This window comes from Corylus avellana, chromosome ca11, assembly GCF_901000735.1.
Source record: "Corylus avellana chromosome ca11, CavTom2PMs-1.0".
NCBI lineage: Eukaryota > Viridiplantae > Streptophyta > Magnoliopsida > Fagales > Betulaceae > Corylus > Corylus avellana.
The window spans coordinates 19,900,338-19,915,820 of NC_081551.1; the positions used below are offsets into that span (position 1 = coordinate 19,900,338).

Genomic DNA, 15,483 nt, shown 5'->3' on the forward strand with positions numbered 1-15,483 from the left:
TAGAGAAGGGAGACGACATAGAGAAAAAAAAAATCGTTTGCACTTGCTGAAAAACTATACCAAAAGAATCAAAGAGAAAATAGAAAGAGATAACGAAATATAGAGACGGATATATATATAGAGAGAGAGAACAAAATTTAATCTCACAATAAATGATTAGCTAAGCCACTAAAAAATGAGTGGCTTAACTAATCCTGTATATATGAGATTAGTAGTCTCATGAGAGTAAACTTTTTTCAAGAATAGAGTGTTACCAAACAAATGACTAGTTATACTTAATGTTAATTAATCAAATCTAATAGTCTATTCCGCAAACCTAAACGGGTCTGAGTCATATCCATTTTCTGATTTTTCTTATGGTTTCACCAATGAAGTGGAGCCTCTTGTAGTAACGTAAATTAGTAAAAAGAGAGGAAACCAGATCAAATCGGTTAGCTCAAAAGTTACTTAACCAAAATAAAAGAAACAAGATGGTAGCTCACAAGTCAAGTCACAATTGTCAAATAATAATAATAAAAGTATCTCCCGCAACATGTGGAACATCGAGATTATTCTTGGTTTCTGAGTTGGGCAAGTGTGGACCTTTGATACCATAATATATAGGAAGACTATGTTTCCAAGTTACTTTATGTTAAGATTTTAACCAATAGTTTTTGACCCAACAATATTTTACCACGTTGGCTTAAGATGTTCGTGTACTGCCATAAAAAAAATGTTAAGACCTATCATTTCTATCATCTTCTTCCCATTTTTTTTTTTTTTTAAAATTTTTTTAAAAATTTGTTGATATGTGTTTTTATGTGATTGAAAAGTGTTAATTTTTTTTTTAGTACCTGAAGTGGCTCCAATTACACGTTAACGTGTATTAATAAGTCGTAAAAGAATTAGAAAAAACAAATGTGTTTTCCGTCAACAAATTGGACGGGATCCACTAATGTACCATGTTAGTATTAATAACATTGAGACACATATATGGTTTAGAATAAAAAAAATAAAAAAATAATAAAAAAATTTAATGGGGTACGTAGAAGTGATTTAGTCGTCCCAAACCAGCCAAAGAGTCTCTCCGGAAGATACCCATGCCGTGGGTCACCCACCCTCTAGTTGGCTTAATTATTATTATTATTTTTTTGGCTTTTAAATTTTTATTCTAAAGATACGTGTCATAATACTATTAATATTGACATCACATATTAGGGAATTTTGTCTAATTTGTTAACGAAAAATGTATCTAAAAACCTTTTTATATTTTGTTTGCTGATTCGTTAGCAGTCACCTTTTAAACTTTATAGAGCTATTTATCATATATATATATATATATATATAAAGTTTGTTTATATTAATCCCAAAAATTTATAAATGTAACGTCACTTTACCGCCCGAATGCACCGCACATGCATCATATGCTCGGGTCAATATTGTCATTAACCATCGGATGGAATCTCTCCAGGCTCTGCCTTAATTAAATATAACTAAGAAAAGAAAAAAATGATGTAAATTCCATTTCCAGTCCTGGACCTGTGGAGGATCTATTTCTTTATAGGGGATACGTGTCCATCTTAGGTGTGGGCCCTCTGTGCCCCGCGTTGATCCCACAGTTGCTGTTGGGCAGACTACCGTTGGATCAAATCTTAATCCCACCAAATGTCCCGTCGATTTGATATTGCACAATCCGTAGGGGGTCCCACTCACCACAGTCACCGTAAGGCTCTATGGTGGGTCCTGTGGCTTTTGCCGTGCTTCACCCTCTCTTTCTCCCTCGCGCTTTATAAAACTGTCAATTTAAAGATCGGCTAATAGAGGCCGTCAGATCCGGGTTGATTGCTCAAACGCAAGACAAGTGTCCTGATGAGGTTTTCCAATGTGACAGGATTTCCCAAGGGAAACTCATTACTTATCACACTTCTTTTAAAGGTCAAATTGTACCTAATGGTGGGCCCCGCTGCTTTCCAATGTGCCACCTAGCCATATCATGGAGATGGTGTAACATTGCTCAGGTCCTTCCCATGCGTACATTAGATTCTTTTGTCGAAGCTGAACGAAATCTGATACGTTCTTGTATCGACGAGTAGGTAAAAATCTCAAATAATCGTCTGCCGCGTGGAGAGCCATGACTTTTTAGCAGAAGACTATATGTGATGATGATTTCAGATCCCGAGGAAAGCTGACACCCAATGAGGTTGTTGCAGGTGCAGATGGGTGCTTCGGAAAGGTTTGACAGAGGATCAGCTCCGCCCAATAATAGCGCAGTGTCCAGACCTGGACCGCAAAACCAGCGTGGCATTGCAGGATCGAGAGAGGACACGTGGCGGTACAGCGAAAAGCGAGCGAGTACGATTTTAATCAATGCCTCATTTCCTCTGTTTTGTTTTTGGTGGAGCGATGCCTCGTTTCATTCACTACGAATGCGTGTGTCATCTGAACTGATATTTTATCACACGTGTCACTTTCTGAGCCGTTGTTTCCGCTTCTTTTATCCCATCTTCGCCCTTCCCCTTTTCTCTCTCTCTCTCTCTCTCTCTCTCTCGGCGACTTTGGTGAATGTAAGTGAGCTACTAGTATATGGAAGCCTCCGAGGACGAGCAACTCGAGCGAGTCGACTCACTGCCTGAACCGGACCTGGCATCGACGAGCTCAGGCTTATCGTCCATACTCAACACGGAAGATTCCAGGAGCACCAGCAGCTCCGGCGACATCTCCTTCACGAGCAGCAGCTCCGGCGACATTCTGGCGTTTCTGGTACCGGAGGCCGCCGCGCCGATGCTGATGGAACCCTCGCCGAACGGGGAGGACTCAAAGGTGATGGCCACGGCGAGGCAGAAGTGCGTGGGTAGGAACAACAAGGGAGTGAGCTGGGGATTCACGTCGGTGATTGGGAGACGGAGGGAGATGGAGGACGCCGTGGCTGTTGTACCGGGCTTCATGTCGCGCACGTGCCATCACGTGGGCGGTTGTACTGCCCCGGACTCCAGAACCTCCAGCGAGATCTCGCCCGTCCATTTCTTCGGCGTCTTCGACGGTCATGGTGGCTCTCAGGTACCTTAAAACATTCTTTTTTGAATTGGAATTAAAATTAAAATTTCAGGAAATCTTCGGCATTTATTTTTCAATTATGAAATATTAATGGAACAAATAAGGCGGAGAGAATGGCATTTTCCGTTGAGCAATAGCCTTTTTTTTTTTCTTCAGAAACTGCTTATTTTTCAGAAACTCACAATCACTTAGAGTCAAATTTTTAAAATGGCTCATCAAAACTCATTTTATTGAGTTTAACCAATTAAAATGAGTTTAACGAATGAATTTTTAGAAGCCTCGTACATCCGATTAGTTATAATTTTATCTATATCATTTAAATATTAATTTTTTACTTTTTATTGATTTTGTCTTTATTTTTTTTTTCTTTCTAAAATTCGTATTTCATTTTTTATTTGTTCAATTGTTATTCATTTAACACAATAATTTTTTAACGATTATTCGAATAATTATTTTTGTAACTATAATATTTTTGAAACGATTGTATTTTTTAATAATTATATTTTTCGGTAGTTATATTTTTCAAATGTCACGTAAGAGAAAAATAATAAAAAATAAAATAATTTTCTTGAAAAATGTTGCAAGATGTTGCATATTTTTTTGTTTAATCCAATTAAATATCTATTTTGTATTTGTTTTTTTTGCAAATTCAATGCGAAGGTTTTTTATAAATCTAATCTAATCTAATATAATTTTTTTTTAACAAATTTAATTAGTTATTTTAAATAAAAGGATCTAGTACCTCATTGTGATCTTAAAAGGCAAAAGAAAGAAAAAAAAAAAAAAAAAAAAAACTTTTTCGTAGTTTGAATATTATCCAGCATAATTGGTTCCGAGAAGGAGATGCCACGTTTTGTACTGCGAGTGGTCCATATCGAGAGAATTTATGGCGCGTTTTCTCTTAGTATGGACACGTTTCATTTTAGGCCCTTCAACTTTCGAGCCCCAGTCATCTGGGCGGGCGCGCCTTTGCTTCGCGTGAAAAATTCGGTGCGAAGGGAAGGCTACGGTCACGGCCACCTACAGTACTTGCCCTCACAGACACACCTCCCTCGACCGTTGAACGAGTATCACTGTGATGAGCAAAGGGGTAGGGAGGACCCACTGAAAATTAAGGATCACAAAGAATCTAAAGTTAGCGTTGCACTGATTGTCTTTCTTTACTTCGTTTTTTTTTTTTTTTTTTTTATTAAAAAAATTTTTATTCTAGAAAATTGTATATCCCGCACCCAATCCACAACGTTTTGATTCCTTGTTGGATGGAGAATATTTCAATTATTGGATATATTAAATTAATTATTTAGGTTAGGGATAGATTTTTTATTTTGTTTTTTATAGTTTATTATCTGGGTCGCTGGATGGTCTGAACAGGGTGATTAAGGAGGATCGAGACGTTCCGTTTTCGTTGGAAATTAAAATTTAGGTGGGGTCACATGTTCTCTTGTAGGCCACGTGTAGTGGTTGCTTAGTTTTTATTTTTCTAAAAAAATAATTGTTTTGCACTTTCTCTTGGACAATGATTTTGCCTATGTAGTTGGATCCTTATGGTAGACACCTGTACAGCTGACCGCTGTATGCCATTGGGTAATCTGTTTTCTTATATTTTTATTTTTACAAGGAAAAATGTTAAGGGTATCAATTTTTTTATCTAGAGATAATTATCAAAATGGTGTAGAGTTTATTCATTAATATTCATAGCATTTTTTTAATTAATTATTTTATTTATCTCAAGTGAATAAGTTTTACATCACTTTAATTAGTACCATAACAATATCTATAGAGAGAGAAGGTATACCAAAAACAATAAAGTGAAATAAAGCTTACGAAGACTTTAGTACCATAACAATATCTATAGAGAGACAAGGTAACCAAAAACAATAAAGTGAAATAAAGCTTACAAAGTCGTTGGTCTGACTAGGATTGTCCATATGGGGATGTAAACAATATAAAGGCTGCTACATGATTGACATTATTTTGTAGATTATTATATACAGATAATATAATTGAAATGACGTTTTAGCGAAAATTAGTTATTGAATTCTTTTTTTTTTTTTTTTTTTTGGGTAAGTCTTTATTGATTCAAAGGTTGATTGTCATTGCTATATCATTCTAATTGTGTGCTACTAAATATCATTACTCCAATTATAAACTGATGAGGTAATATATAATTAGTGTTTCTTATTTTGTGAGGAATGAAAATCTTTTTTACAAAATAATTAATTATTATTATTTTAAAAAAAATCTGTGTCATCAAAATGGGTCTTTTTCCCATTATTATTCATGATCATAAAGTGTGAAAGTTTGTCAATCTGAGAGCATCCTACTAACATTGGTGGTTATTTCTAGGTGGCTAAATTTTGTGCAGAGCGAATGCATGAAGTGATAGCAGAAGAGTGGGATCGGGAAACAGTTGACGGCTATGAATGGCATAGGAGGTGGGAGTCAGCATTCTGCAGTGGTTTTGAGAGGGCCGACAATGAGAGCGTGACAGAGGCAGCTGCACCAGAAATGGTTGGATCAACTGCTGTTGTGGTTGTTCTATCTGGTTGTCAGATTATCACATCCAACTGTGGTGACTCGAGGGCAATCCTTTGTCGAGGGACTCAAACAATTCCCTTAACCGTCGATCAGAAGGTTAAGTTCAAAACTCTTTTTTCTTTTTGTTCTTCATAGAATTGAAACAGAGTGCCATTTTTATTTCTTGCTCCTTGCAATTTGTTTGAAGTACCTTGTTTTAGAATAGCAATTTAGAGTTGTGCTATTTAGTAGACTATTATACGCTTGGCTGATTTTCATTGTTACATCATTAAGTTGTATGTCAGTTGTATAACAGTCTACTAAATATGGTTACTCATTAATTAAATGAATAAATTTATCATTTTCTATTAACTTAAACTTTTGAAATAAGTGGCGATTTAATACCTTGATTAAAAGTTGTATTTGATTTCATGGGGTCAGCGCTACTCATCAAGTATTGGGTTTAAAATTACATTCATTATAAATTTGAAGTATAATAGTATAGATAAGGTCATAAGGTGACAAAGAGATCATATGGCCCTTTACAAACATAATAAAAAAAACTTTCCTGGATATTGAGTTTGAACATGTCCATAAACTTTGGAGAGGGGTACAAAAATTGGAAAAACAAAAGCCAATTACCCAGAAATAGGTTATTTTTCTTATATTATTAAGGTCTTTTTATTAACAAGATTAAGGACATTTGTTGTTGTTGTTGCTGCTTTTACAGCCTGATAGAGAAGACGAACTCATGAGAATAGAAGAAGAGGGAGGGAAAGTCATAAACTGGAACGGTGCCAGGGTGTTTGGAGTCCTCGCCATGTCCAGAGCTATAGGTTTTTTTTTTTATCTCTATTTCTCTTGTTCTTGAATCTCTTGTTCAGTAATAGTCAGATTTTGTCTTCAATTCGATCATTGGTCAAGGCATCTAACTATGTATGAAAAGTTTTGAGGATTGCGAGAAGCTTGTTCCTAGTTTTGCTCTATACTGGGGCATTATAAAAAATATATGACATGAATTCAACATGCAGACCATAAAATGGACTTTCCTGACTATATAAATAATGTGTGTTCAAATTTCTGTTTCTTTTTTCTTGCTGAATCTGATGACATTATGAGGAACTCGATAATCTGCATGTTGGAAGTTCAGAAATTCAATCAATTTTTTAATAATGTAGTCACTTTTCACTGTAGCATGTGATATGCATATTCTTTCTTGTAGTACTTATTGCTTGACGGGTATGTTTCAGGTGATCGATATTTGAGGCCATGGATAATTCCAGTGCCTGAGATTACTTTCATGACTAGGACAGATGAGGATGAGTGTTTGATTTTGGCAAGCGATGGGCTTTGGGATGTCATGACTAACGAAGAGGTTGGGGAGGCGGCTCGCCGCCTTCTAAGAAGGTGGCGTAGGTCGTTGATGACTGATGACATTTCTCCGGCACAAGCTGTTGCTGATAATCTCACTGAGATAGCATATGGAAGAAATAGTTCTGACAACATCTCCATCATTGTTGTTGACCTGAAATCAAAGAGAAGGCGCCAGCAAAGGCCATCAATAAGGGGAGTGGAGTAACTCTCTCCCTCCTTTCCCAGAAATCCAATTCACCCGCACCCTCTGAAGCTGTGTGATAAGAAAGGCAGGAGTGATGTAGTGGAATTGCACAGAGGCCCCCCACATGACACAATTGGTAGCCCCTGTACAGTGCTGACTTGCAAACACACTGCTGCTCTGAAACCACCAGAATTGGTTTGTTACGGCAAAACCTAGATCAATCCTCCATTTTAGTTGGCTTGGTCAAGGAAAAACTAAGAAAAAACAAATTGTTCAATATTTTTCACATGAAGATGAAGAAAAGAAAAGAAAGAAAAGAATATGGCATGGTATATCTTTCTTTTTTAAGTTATTTGCTCTATTTCTGCTACACATTTACCATCCTATCTCCCTTCCTTCTACCCAGTGAGAGAAGTAAAAATGGTGAGAAAATTGGTTGATTCCCTAGCGTTTTAAAGCATGAAAACCGAAAAACTTTAATTGCCAAGGTACGTAATGCTAATTAACTATCCAAATTCTCTGAAAGATCATTTTTAGGTGGCGGTGCGGTGGCATCTAAAATTTGTGAAGTGTTTGTAACCTTATTTAATTTGCTTTGTTTTATTTATTTTTATTAGTAGTGTCACAAATTGTTATATACTAAGATTTGTAATCTTATTTGTTTTTGAAAATTTTATAATATAAAGGAAATGTAATGATTTGTGTGTAATTAGCCCACTGAGTGATAACTTTACTAAGGTGGTCACAATAGACTAATTTGGTTGTATGCTATCTTCTGTGTTTGTAATATTTGAATTTATCAGCTTGTTGTTGATGATGATCAGATGAGTTTGTTAGATGTGTTCCAATAAATCCTGATGTAGACTTTATTCTTTAATTATGTTGAATTGTGATCCCTAACATGCTAACATGAAATTAATGTTTAAGAAATCTAAAATCTCTAATTTTATTGATTATAGAAAATTTCACAATATAACTTGTAATATAATCAAGAAATATTTGACACACAAACACATAATAAATAAATAAGAAAATATATAATTTATCTTGGATCAAAATTTTCTAGATTTTATAAGATAATCTTGTGATGAAATTCTTAAAATTATAACAATTATTTTTAATTACATGATGTAGATTTTGCTACCTTATCATACATTTTATTTTACTGACATATAATGAATGATTAAATGTTAAAAATCACATCTCCATCCACCATCCAACTCTTATTTTCTTTGGCTAACAGTGCCCATAAGTCTTTTTATTTATTTATTTTTAGCAGGGACGGATGAGTACTACCACATCAGCTCAATTGCTGGGGTAGTATGACGATATAGTTTACCATTACTTTGAATGAATTAAAGAAGAGTAATGCTATAAACTAGACCTTTTTTTTTTATCCTACTTTTATCTCATTTTGCTAGTGTGGCAATGCCAATTAATCATTAATTTTTTTTTTTTTAATTTTTTAATTTTTTGATTTTTAATTTTTATTTTTAAATAGGAGCTAATTTAAGGGTTGATTAGGAGATAAAAATGGTTGTTTTTAGCCTTGAATTTTTTGAATAAATTTGAATAAAACTATCTTGACTAATATAACAAAATTGTAACTTCCCAATCACATTTAAAATTCAAAACCAATTCATTTAACAAACAAAAATTTCAAAAACCAATTTTTGTGCTGATATATATATATATTTTCTGTTCGCCAGTCTGTTTAATTCCTTTTCGTCTAGCCGGCCACGAAGTATCTCAGAAATGGAGCTCAATTCCTTGCTGCAACAGATTGCGACTGTGAAGCAAACCCTCTTTGATGAGGTTTTCTTTTTGGAAAGAAATATTTGTTTCTAGTTTTCACTATTATTTTAAGTGTTACCGTTACGTTTTACACTTTTATTTAAATAAATATGATTGCTTCATCTGCCTATTTGAAGATCCTGTATATGGAAATCGTTACATCCAAACTCGTAAATGTGAATTGCACCTGCTTTTTGTTTTGCATGAAAGCGTACAACTAAAATCTTATTATTATTATTATTATTATTATTGCAGGGAATTCTCAACAGCCAGTTCCTTGGATTGGAGCAGTTGGACGATAATGACAACCCCAGCTTTCTTGAGCAAGTTTTCACAGTGTATTTCAGTGAATCACCGAAAGTGATAGCTACCATAGAAGAAGCATTGTAAGCAGTATAATGTGTTGTTTAAACTTCATATTTTTTGAGCAAATATTGCTATTTTTAATCACAACAACAACAATCCCTTTGAATTCAATGTTCAAATTTGCAATTGGAAATGGTTTTAAGCACTATGATACCAACAAAAATGTTTATCTACTATGTAGGGAGGAACAAGTATGTGATTTTGCTACAGTGAACACGTTCCTTCATGGAGTCAAAGGCAGCACTCTCAGGTGATTTTTTTTTTTTTTTTTAGATTTGACTTAGGTGCTGTAAAAGAAAAAGAAATACATAATAAATTTCCTGTAATTTTCTATAATTTCAATTAGACCCATCAGCTTTCAAGACAATAAACTATTGAATCACTTAGACCCATCAGTTTATATATATATTTTTAATTCGATTTCACTAAAAATAAAATGTGCAAGCATCGGTATAATAATAACGAAATGCATATCTTTTTCTCAAGTCAAAAGTGCTGGATCTTTTAACTTATTTTACTACTCTTTTAAGTAATTAACCAGTCAGAAAAGTGAACAATGGAGATTTAAGATATATATATATATAGGAGATACATGGCATTACTCTTCCTTAATTTCTTGCATTTTTTGAAGATCATTAATTAATATTGTTATTTGCAGCATTGGGGCTACTAAGGCGACGATTCAAATCAATCAAGCAGTGGAATGCTTCTATAAAAGGGACATAGAAGGGTAATGTTTCTATTTCCCCTACTTTTATCAACTTCTCAGGATAAGTAATCATCTACTTATCTTTCTTTTTCTCGTATTTGATTTTTTTTTTTTTTTTTTTTTAATGGAGTTTAAGCATTTATGCCCAACCTGACACTTAAGTCACACATTGTAGGAGTGAGGAATTCGGATCCTCTCCGGTTCAAATGAACCAAAGAGGAGCCAGTTCCTTATATTTGAGGGACAAATATGTAAAAAAAAAAAGAAGTGAAATGACAAAATATGCCCCTCAAATGTAAGGAACCTTCTCCTCTCTCGTTCATTTGAATCAGAGAGAATTCGGTTCTACTAGTGAGATATAGTAATGACTCTATTAATTAGTGGTTATTTTTTTTTTTCTTTATGTAAAATATCTTAGAGAAAATGATGATTATGGAGATGCTACAGTAATTTCAAGCGGTTTATATGCTTTATGCTATATTAAAAGCATTGATTTTGAGGTTTAGTTGGGACTCATGCTAAAATATTATGTACAATTATTTATTGAGCCAGATGTAAGGCTGCAATCAGAAGAGTGAAGGAAGAGAATAACACTCTAACAAACAGGCTCCAAGTTTACTTGCAGGTGTGTTTCTCTTTTTATCTCTCTTATACAAATAAAGAAGAGTACTGCTACAATTACAATTATTTTATAGTTTTTGATATGTGTCAATATGTGATTAGAGCGATGTCGGTTATTAAAAAAAATATTTTAGATGGCGGGTCAAGATCAGCTCATGAAAACCTTATATTATTTGAGAATGTTCTACCTTTGAATAGAACTTTAGCCTTCACGGATCATAACCAAGAAATCTTTTTTTTTTTTTTAAAAAAAAGAATTTCATTTCTTTTCATTTTTAACTCATTTATCACTTATTTATTTATTTTTGCTCTGGCTCGGCTATCCCCCCTAGCCTAGCCTTGTCATTCCCTTCTATGACACTGAGCCGAACCAAAAAAAAAAAAACCTATTTGCCAAGCATCCGTTAGATAGAAACAAATTTGATCAATACCGATAACTCTTTTAACACCCTCCAATCATGTGCCATCAAATTGTAAATCTAGGATTTTTTCAACAAAGAAACAATTAAATTCTTGGTCAAGCTGGTTTAATAAGTTGACATGTTAATTTGCGTGTTTTTGTTTTGGTTCTGTAGCTGTTGAGATCTGCCAAAACTGCTAAACCCGGAAATTAATTAGCTTCTCAGGAGCAGTTTGCAATAATCTTGGTTCCCTCCATCTCCGGAAATTAATTAGCTTCTCTGGAGTAGTTTGCAATAATCTTGGTTCCCTCCATCTCTAGCATGTCTGTAATAAAGGTTTTTTAGCTATTTCTTTAAAAACTCTCTTTTATGTGTGATCTGTTTGGAGTGCTTACAAGGTTTAATTTCCTTGTCGAACATTATTTTTAGCTTTTGGTATTTGGAAAATAATATCGTTCTCTATCTAATGTAGACCGCAACTGTTTTGTGTTGGTTTGTTCTTTTGTACCAAGAGGTCAGGCCTTCGAAAAAAAAAAAAACACTTAAAAGAGAGAATAGACATGAAAAAACATGTCAGAATGGGAATCATAATTTACAAAGCAAGAAGATTGGCGGAAGCCAATTTTTGCTAATACATCAGAGTAATAGTTAGATTTTTGGTTGAAATGATGAAGCTTGTGGTGAGCGAATTGATCCATGAACAAACTCCGATCACCAACCAGTAATTTTTTTTTTTGGCTTGTATGATATAATTTCTGCATGACTAAGTTTTAAAGGAAATTAATATATGGTATACAAATATAAAAATGGATAATATTTAGCATTATGCCAAAGGGGCAATGCTGAGTGATTTCGAACTACTAATTCGTTCCGAATTGCAACCCGTGTCAAATAGGCCATAAAAGTTGGCTATTATAGGATGTTAGAATATATGGAAAATATATAATATTTTCTGTATATTCCATAATTAAGTTGATATCAAATATTCTCTATTTATGAGTTGATTGTAATCAAATATTGGGATTGTAATCAAATCAAGGGGATTTGATTACTATACTTATATTTAGACATTACCCTTTTCGAGTGGTGGACGTAGGTGTTTAACACCGAGTCACCCGTAAATTATTTGTGGTCATTCTCTCATGTGCTTCCGCTCAATATTCTCACATCATCATTATTTCAACATGGTATCAGAGCCACTTTCTTGTGGCCTTCAACGTCCTTGACGTTTCATCACATTCCATTTGACGATCTTGGTGATCAAGTCCTCCTCCATGCTCCACCCAAGCTCTTTGCCCGCTCAGCCACGTGCCGCTAAAGTTTCCTGATCACGGAGGTAGACACACCATTTGATACATCGGCCATTGAACGTCTTAGATTTGCCCAAAACGCCCCAAGAAAATGGTTCACGCGCCTCCTGAAATTTCTGCCACAAACACCACGTGCTCCACGCGCCGTTGCCGGCATCCATGTGCCGCCGCCTTCTTCCGATCTGCTAGGTTACCAGACCATTCCATAGATTAGCTGCCGGTCATCCCATATTCGCCAAGAACGCTGCCATATCATCATTGACGTACCCCCACGCGCCGCCTAGACTTTTGGTTGTTCCGCCATTTCCACTCTGCCCTAGGCCGTCACGGTGGTCCGTTCACTTCGATCAGGCTGCTGTTTGACACATCTCCTTCCCACGACTCCAGAACTGGCAAGAAAGCCTCCATCTAGCGCTGCACGCGCTTCTCACAGATGTGCACGTCAGATTCACGCTCTCAGGTGCTGCCAGCCCTTTCGCAAGTGCACCACATGCGCCAGGGTCTTCAGACTGCCACGTCAGCCCTAATGCCACATCATCATATCTACCATGTCAGCATATCTGCCATGTCAGCACCATTGCCATGTAGTCTTGTGTTGACTGTTGACTTCTGTCAGAGTTGACTGCTGACTTTTTTATTGACTTTCAGAGTTGACTACGTGTTTCCCACTCAATTTTTCGTCATGATTTCAAATTTGTGGTCTGTTTTTACTTTTTGCATCTCTATATGGCACAAAATGAGATTCTTTACAAAAAAAAAAAGGTTCGAGTGACCACATCATGCACGCCATGTGCCGGTCAGATTCGGTGCGTCGATATGATAAGCGCCTAAGTGGGTTCATTTTTATTTTTGGCCCAAGTCGGCCCTGGCCCATTATCAGCCCTTTTTATTTATTTATTTTTGGCTCATTGACAGCCTTGGCTTGTTGTTGGCCCTTTTTGGATTTTGGCCCGTCGTTGGCCTTTTTTATTTTTGGCTCATTGTCAGCCCTGACTCGTTCTTAGCCCCTTTTGGATTTTGGCCCATCGTCGGCCTCTTTTGAAGTTTGGCTCATTGTCAGCTTTGGCCCGTTGTCGGCCCCTTTTGAAATTTGGCTCGTTGTTAGCCCTGGCCCGGTTTCGGCCCTTTTTTGGAATTTGGCTCATTGTTGGCCCTTTTTTGAATTTGCATTCACCAGCCACTTGCCGCCGTCGTTGGCCACCCGCCAGTCTCCATCATCTATGGCTCGTTCCTGGCCTCCGCCACTGCTGTCATCATTGTTTCGGATTTCAAACTCAAGGTTCCAAAATATTTCACCTTGAGTTTGAGGGAGAATATTAGAATATATGAAAAATATATAATATTTTCTGTATATTCCATAATTAGGTTGATATCAAATATGTCAAGCTGGAATATGTCATATTAGAATCATATTAATTATTGTATGTGAATATGAGTATTATTTTCTAAAGACTCCAAAATGATCATGTAAATTTATTTGTAGATGATGTGAAAGTCAAATACAATACTTGATATCCCAATTTCTGAAAATTCTCCTAAAAGACTTTGGGTAGTTGATGACAATGAATTTTAAATTAGTTCATTGGAGTTTGATTTTGGATTGCGTTATCACATATAAGAATATGATGTTAATCAACGAGGTGCAAAATAACTCAACGCAGGTCGCAGCTTTTGAGTACGAGTGATTAGAAAAAGAAGAAAAAAATAGAAAAAAGTACCAGTTCATTACACGATGCAAAAAAAAAAAAAAAAAAATTTGCTTTGGGCCCTTCCCATAAAACTTCTTGGATCTATCCCTGAGTGCTTATGATCACATAATTGTTGTGCTATATTTTTGAATGATTGTTTATCACATAGTCGATATGTCCTAGTTAGTCATACATTTTTAGTGTTTACTCTCATTGATCGCTGCAACACATATATTTTCCTCTAACTATTTCTTTTGCCTATATATTCTCTTCACTGCCTTCCCATTTTGGCATTCAAGCCTTTAATTAATTATAGCCAGTTCTATTGAATCAATCGCTCTCTTCTTTGCGAGAATGGATAGCAACATCTTGAGACGACAGATTTCCATGATGAGGGAAACCCTCTTCACTGAGGTTTTTTATTTTATTTTTTATTTTTTTTCAAAAGAAACATTGATCATGGTACACTAGTTTCCTTTAATCTTCAAAAATATAGGTTTTCTGTTCACTCCTATTATACATTGTGACTAGCTATATATGTGATAAAGCTTGTTTTTAATTTAATTTTCTGGCTAAGTATTCGTATATTGTTTGGTCTCATAATTAGTACTCCTTAACTTATAAGATATATAAATTTGAATCTAAGTACAAAGTAATGGCTTGGATCAGTAGGATGAAGACATGTATATATGTTGCATTTATAATGATGGTCCATACTATAACTTTCATCAAAATTTATGGCAATTATCCTGATGTGAAAATCAAAATCAAAATTAGTTAATTAATTAATTGCAAAATTTTCCACTAATCAATCGGAAATTTCAAACTTTTATGCTTCACTCAATCATCGCCTATATATATATATATATATATATACACACAAAAGCATCATTATGAAATTGAGATTGTGAATGTAGTTTCTTAACTATTATCCAAATTAAAGATAAAAAGTTGTCAAAATATAATACATAAAAATGCCGGTTATTGCAGAGAGTCCTGGATAGCCAGTTCACTAGAATGGAGGAGGTGGATCCATACTTTGCTGGAGAAATGACCGATTTGTATTTCGGCGAAGTGCCAAGCTTTATGTGTGGCATAGAAAAAACATTGTGAGTGGCATATTATGAAATTCATTCTCGTGTATTTCCATTTCAGTGTTAAACCAAATTAATTTTTTTATGCTCATCCAATTTTGCTATGTATTATAAATAAGAATAATAATTCAATTCCAAAAGCTATAATAACATTGGGCTTTATTTGTTTTGTAGGGAGACAATCCCCCTCAATGTTGCTAACCTGCGTGAATATCTTGTTAAATTCAAAGGCAGCAGCGCCAGGTTACCCCTTTTTTTTTTTTTGGCGATTAGATTATTAATATTTCTCATCCAATAATCTTCAAAAATTAGTTATGGTGGGTAAATTAAGTAGAAGCTCGATCTACGTCCTGACCAATAACATGAATTGAGTTAATCGCTCTTCTATTTAG

At 35.1% G+C, this 15,483-nt stretch overlaps 2 protein-coding genes across 2 annotated transcripts in view; both read left to right on the forward strand.

The window, feature by feature from the left end:
- Positions 1 to 2,452: 2,452 nt before the first annotated feature.
- LOC132166166 (probable protein phosphatase 2C 6) lies at positions 2,453 to 7,469 on the forward strand. Its single transcript, XM_059576940.1, has 4 exons — positions 2,453 to 3,036; positions 5,380 to 5,667; positions 6,281 to 6,386; positions 6,801 to 7,469. The coding sequence occupies exons 1-4, from the start codon at positions 2,563 to 2,565 to the stop codon at positions 7,127 to 7,129; spliced, it is 1,197 nt and encodes a 398-aa protein (XP_059432923.1). The 5' UTR covers positions 2,453 to 2,562; the 3' UTR covers positions 7,130 to 7,469.
- Positions 7,470 to 8,827: 1,358 nt separating this feature from the next.
- Positions 8,828 to 15,483, forward strand: part of LOC132165200 (probable protein phosphatase 2C 49) — a 21,879-nt gene continuing 15,223 nt past the window's right edge. Inside the window, exons 1-7 of the mRNA XM_059575687.1 lie at positions 8,828 to 8,923; positions 9,158 to 9,288; positions 9,450 to 9,518; positions 9,927 to 9,998; positions 10,530 to 10,602; positions 14,988 to 15,106; positions 15,266 to 15,334. Coding sequence (XP_059431670.1) covers positions 8,864 to 8,923; positions 9,158 to 9,288; positions 9,450 to 9,518; positions 9,927 to 9,998; positions 10,530 to 10,602; positions 14,988 to 15,106; positions 15,266 to 15,334 — 593 coding nt within the window. The 5' untranslated portion in view covers positions 8,828 to 8,863. The remainder of the gene's footprint in view (positions 8,924 to 9,157; positions 9,289 to 9,449; positions 9,519 to 9,926; positions 9,999 to 10,529; positions 10,603 to 14,987; positions 15,107 to 15,265; positions 15,335 to 15,483) is intronic.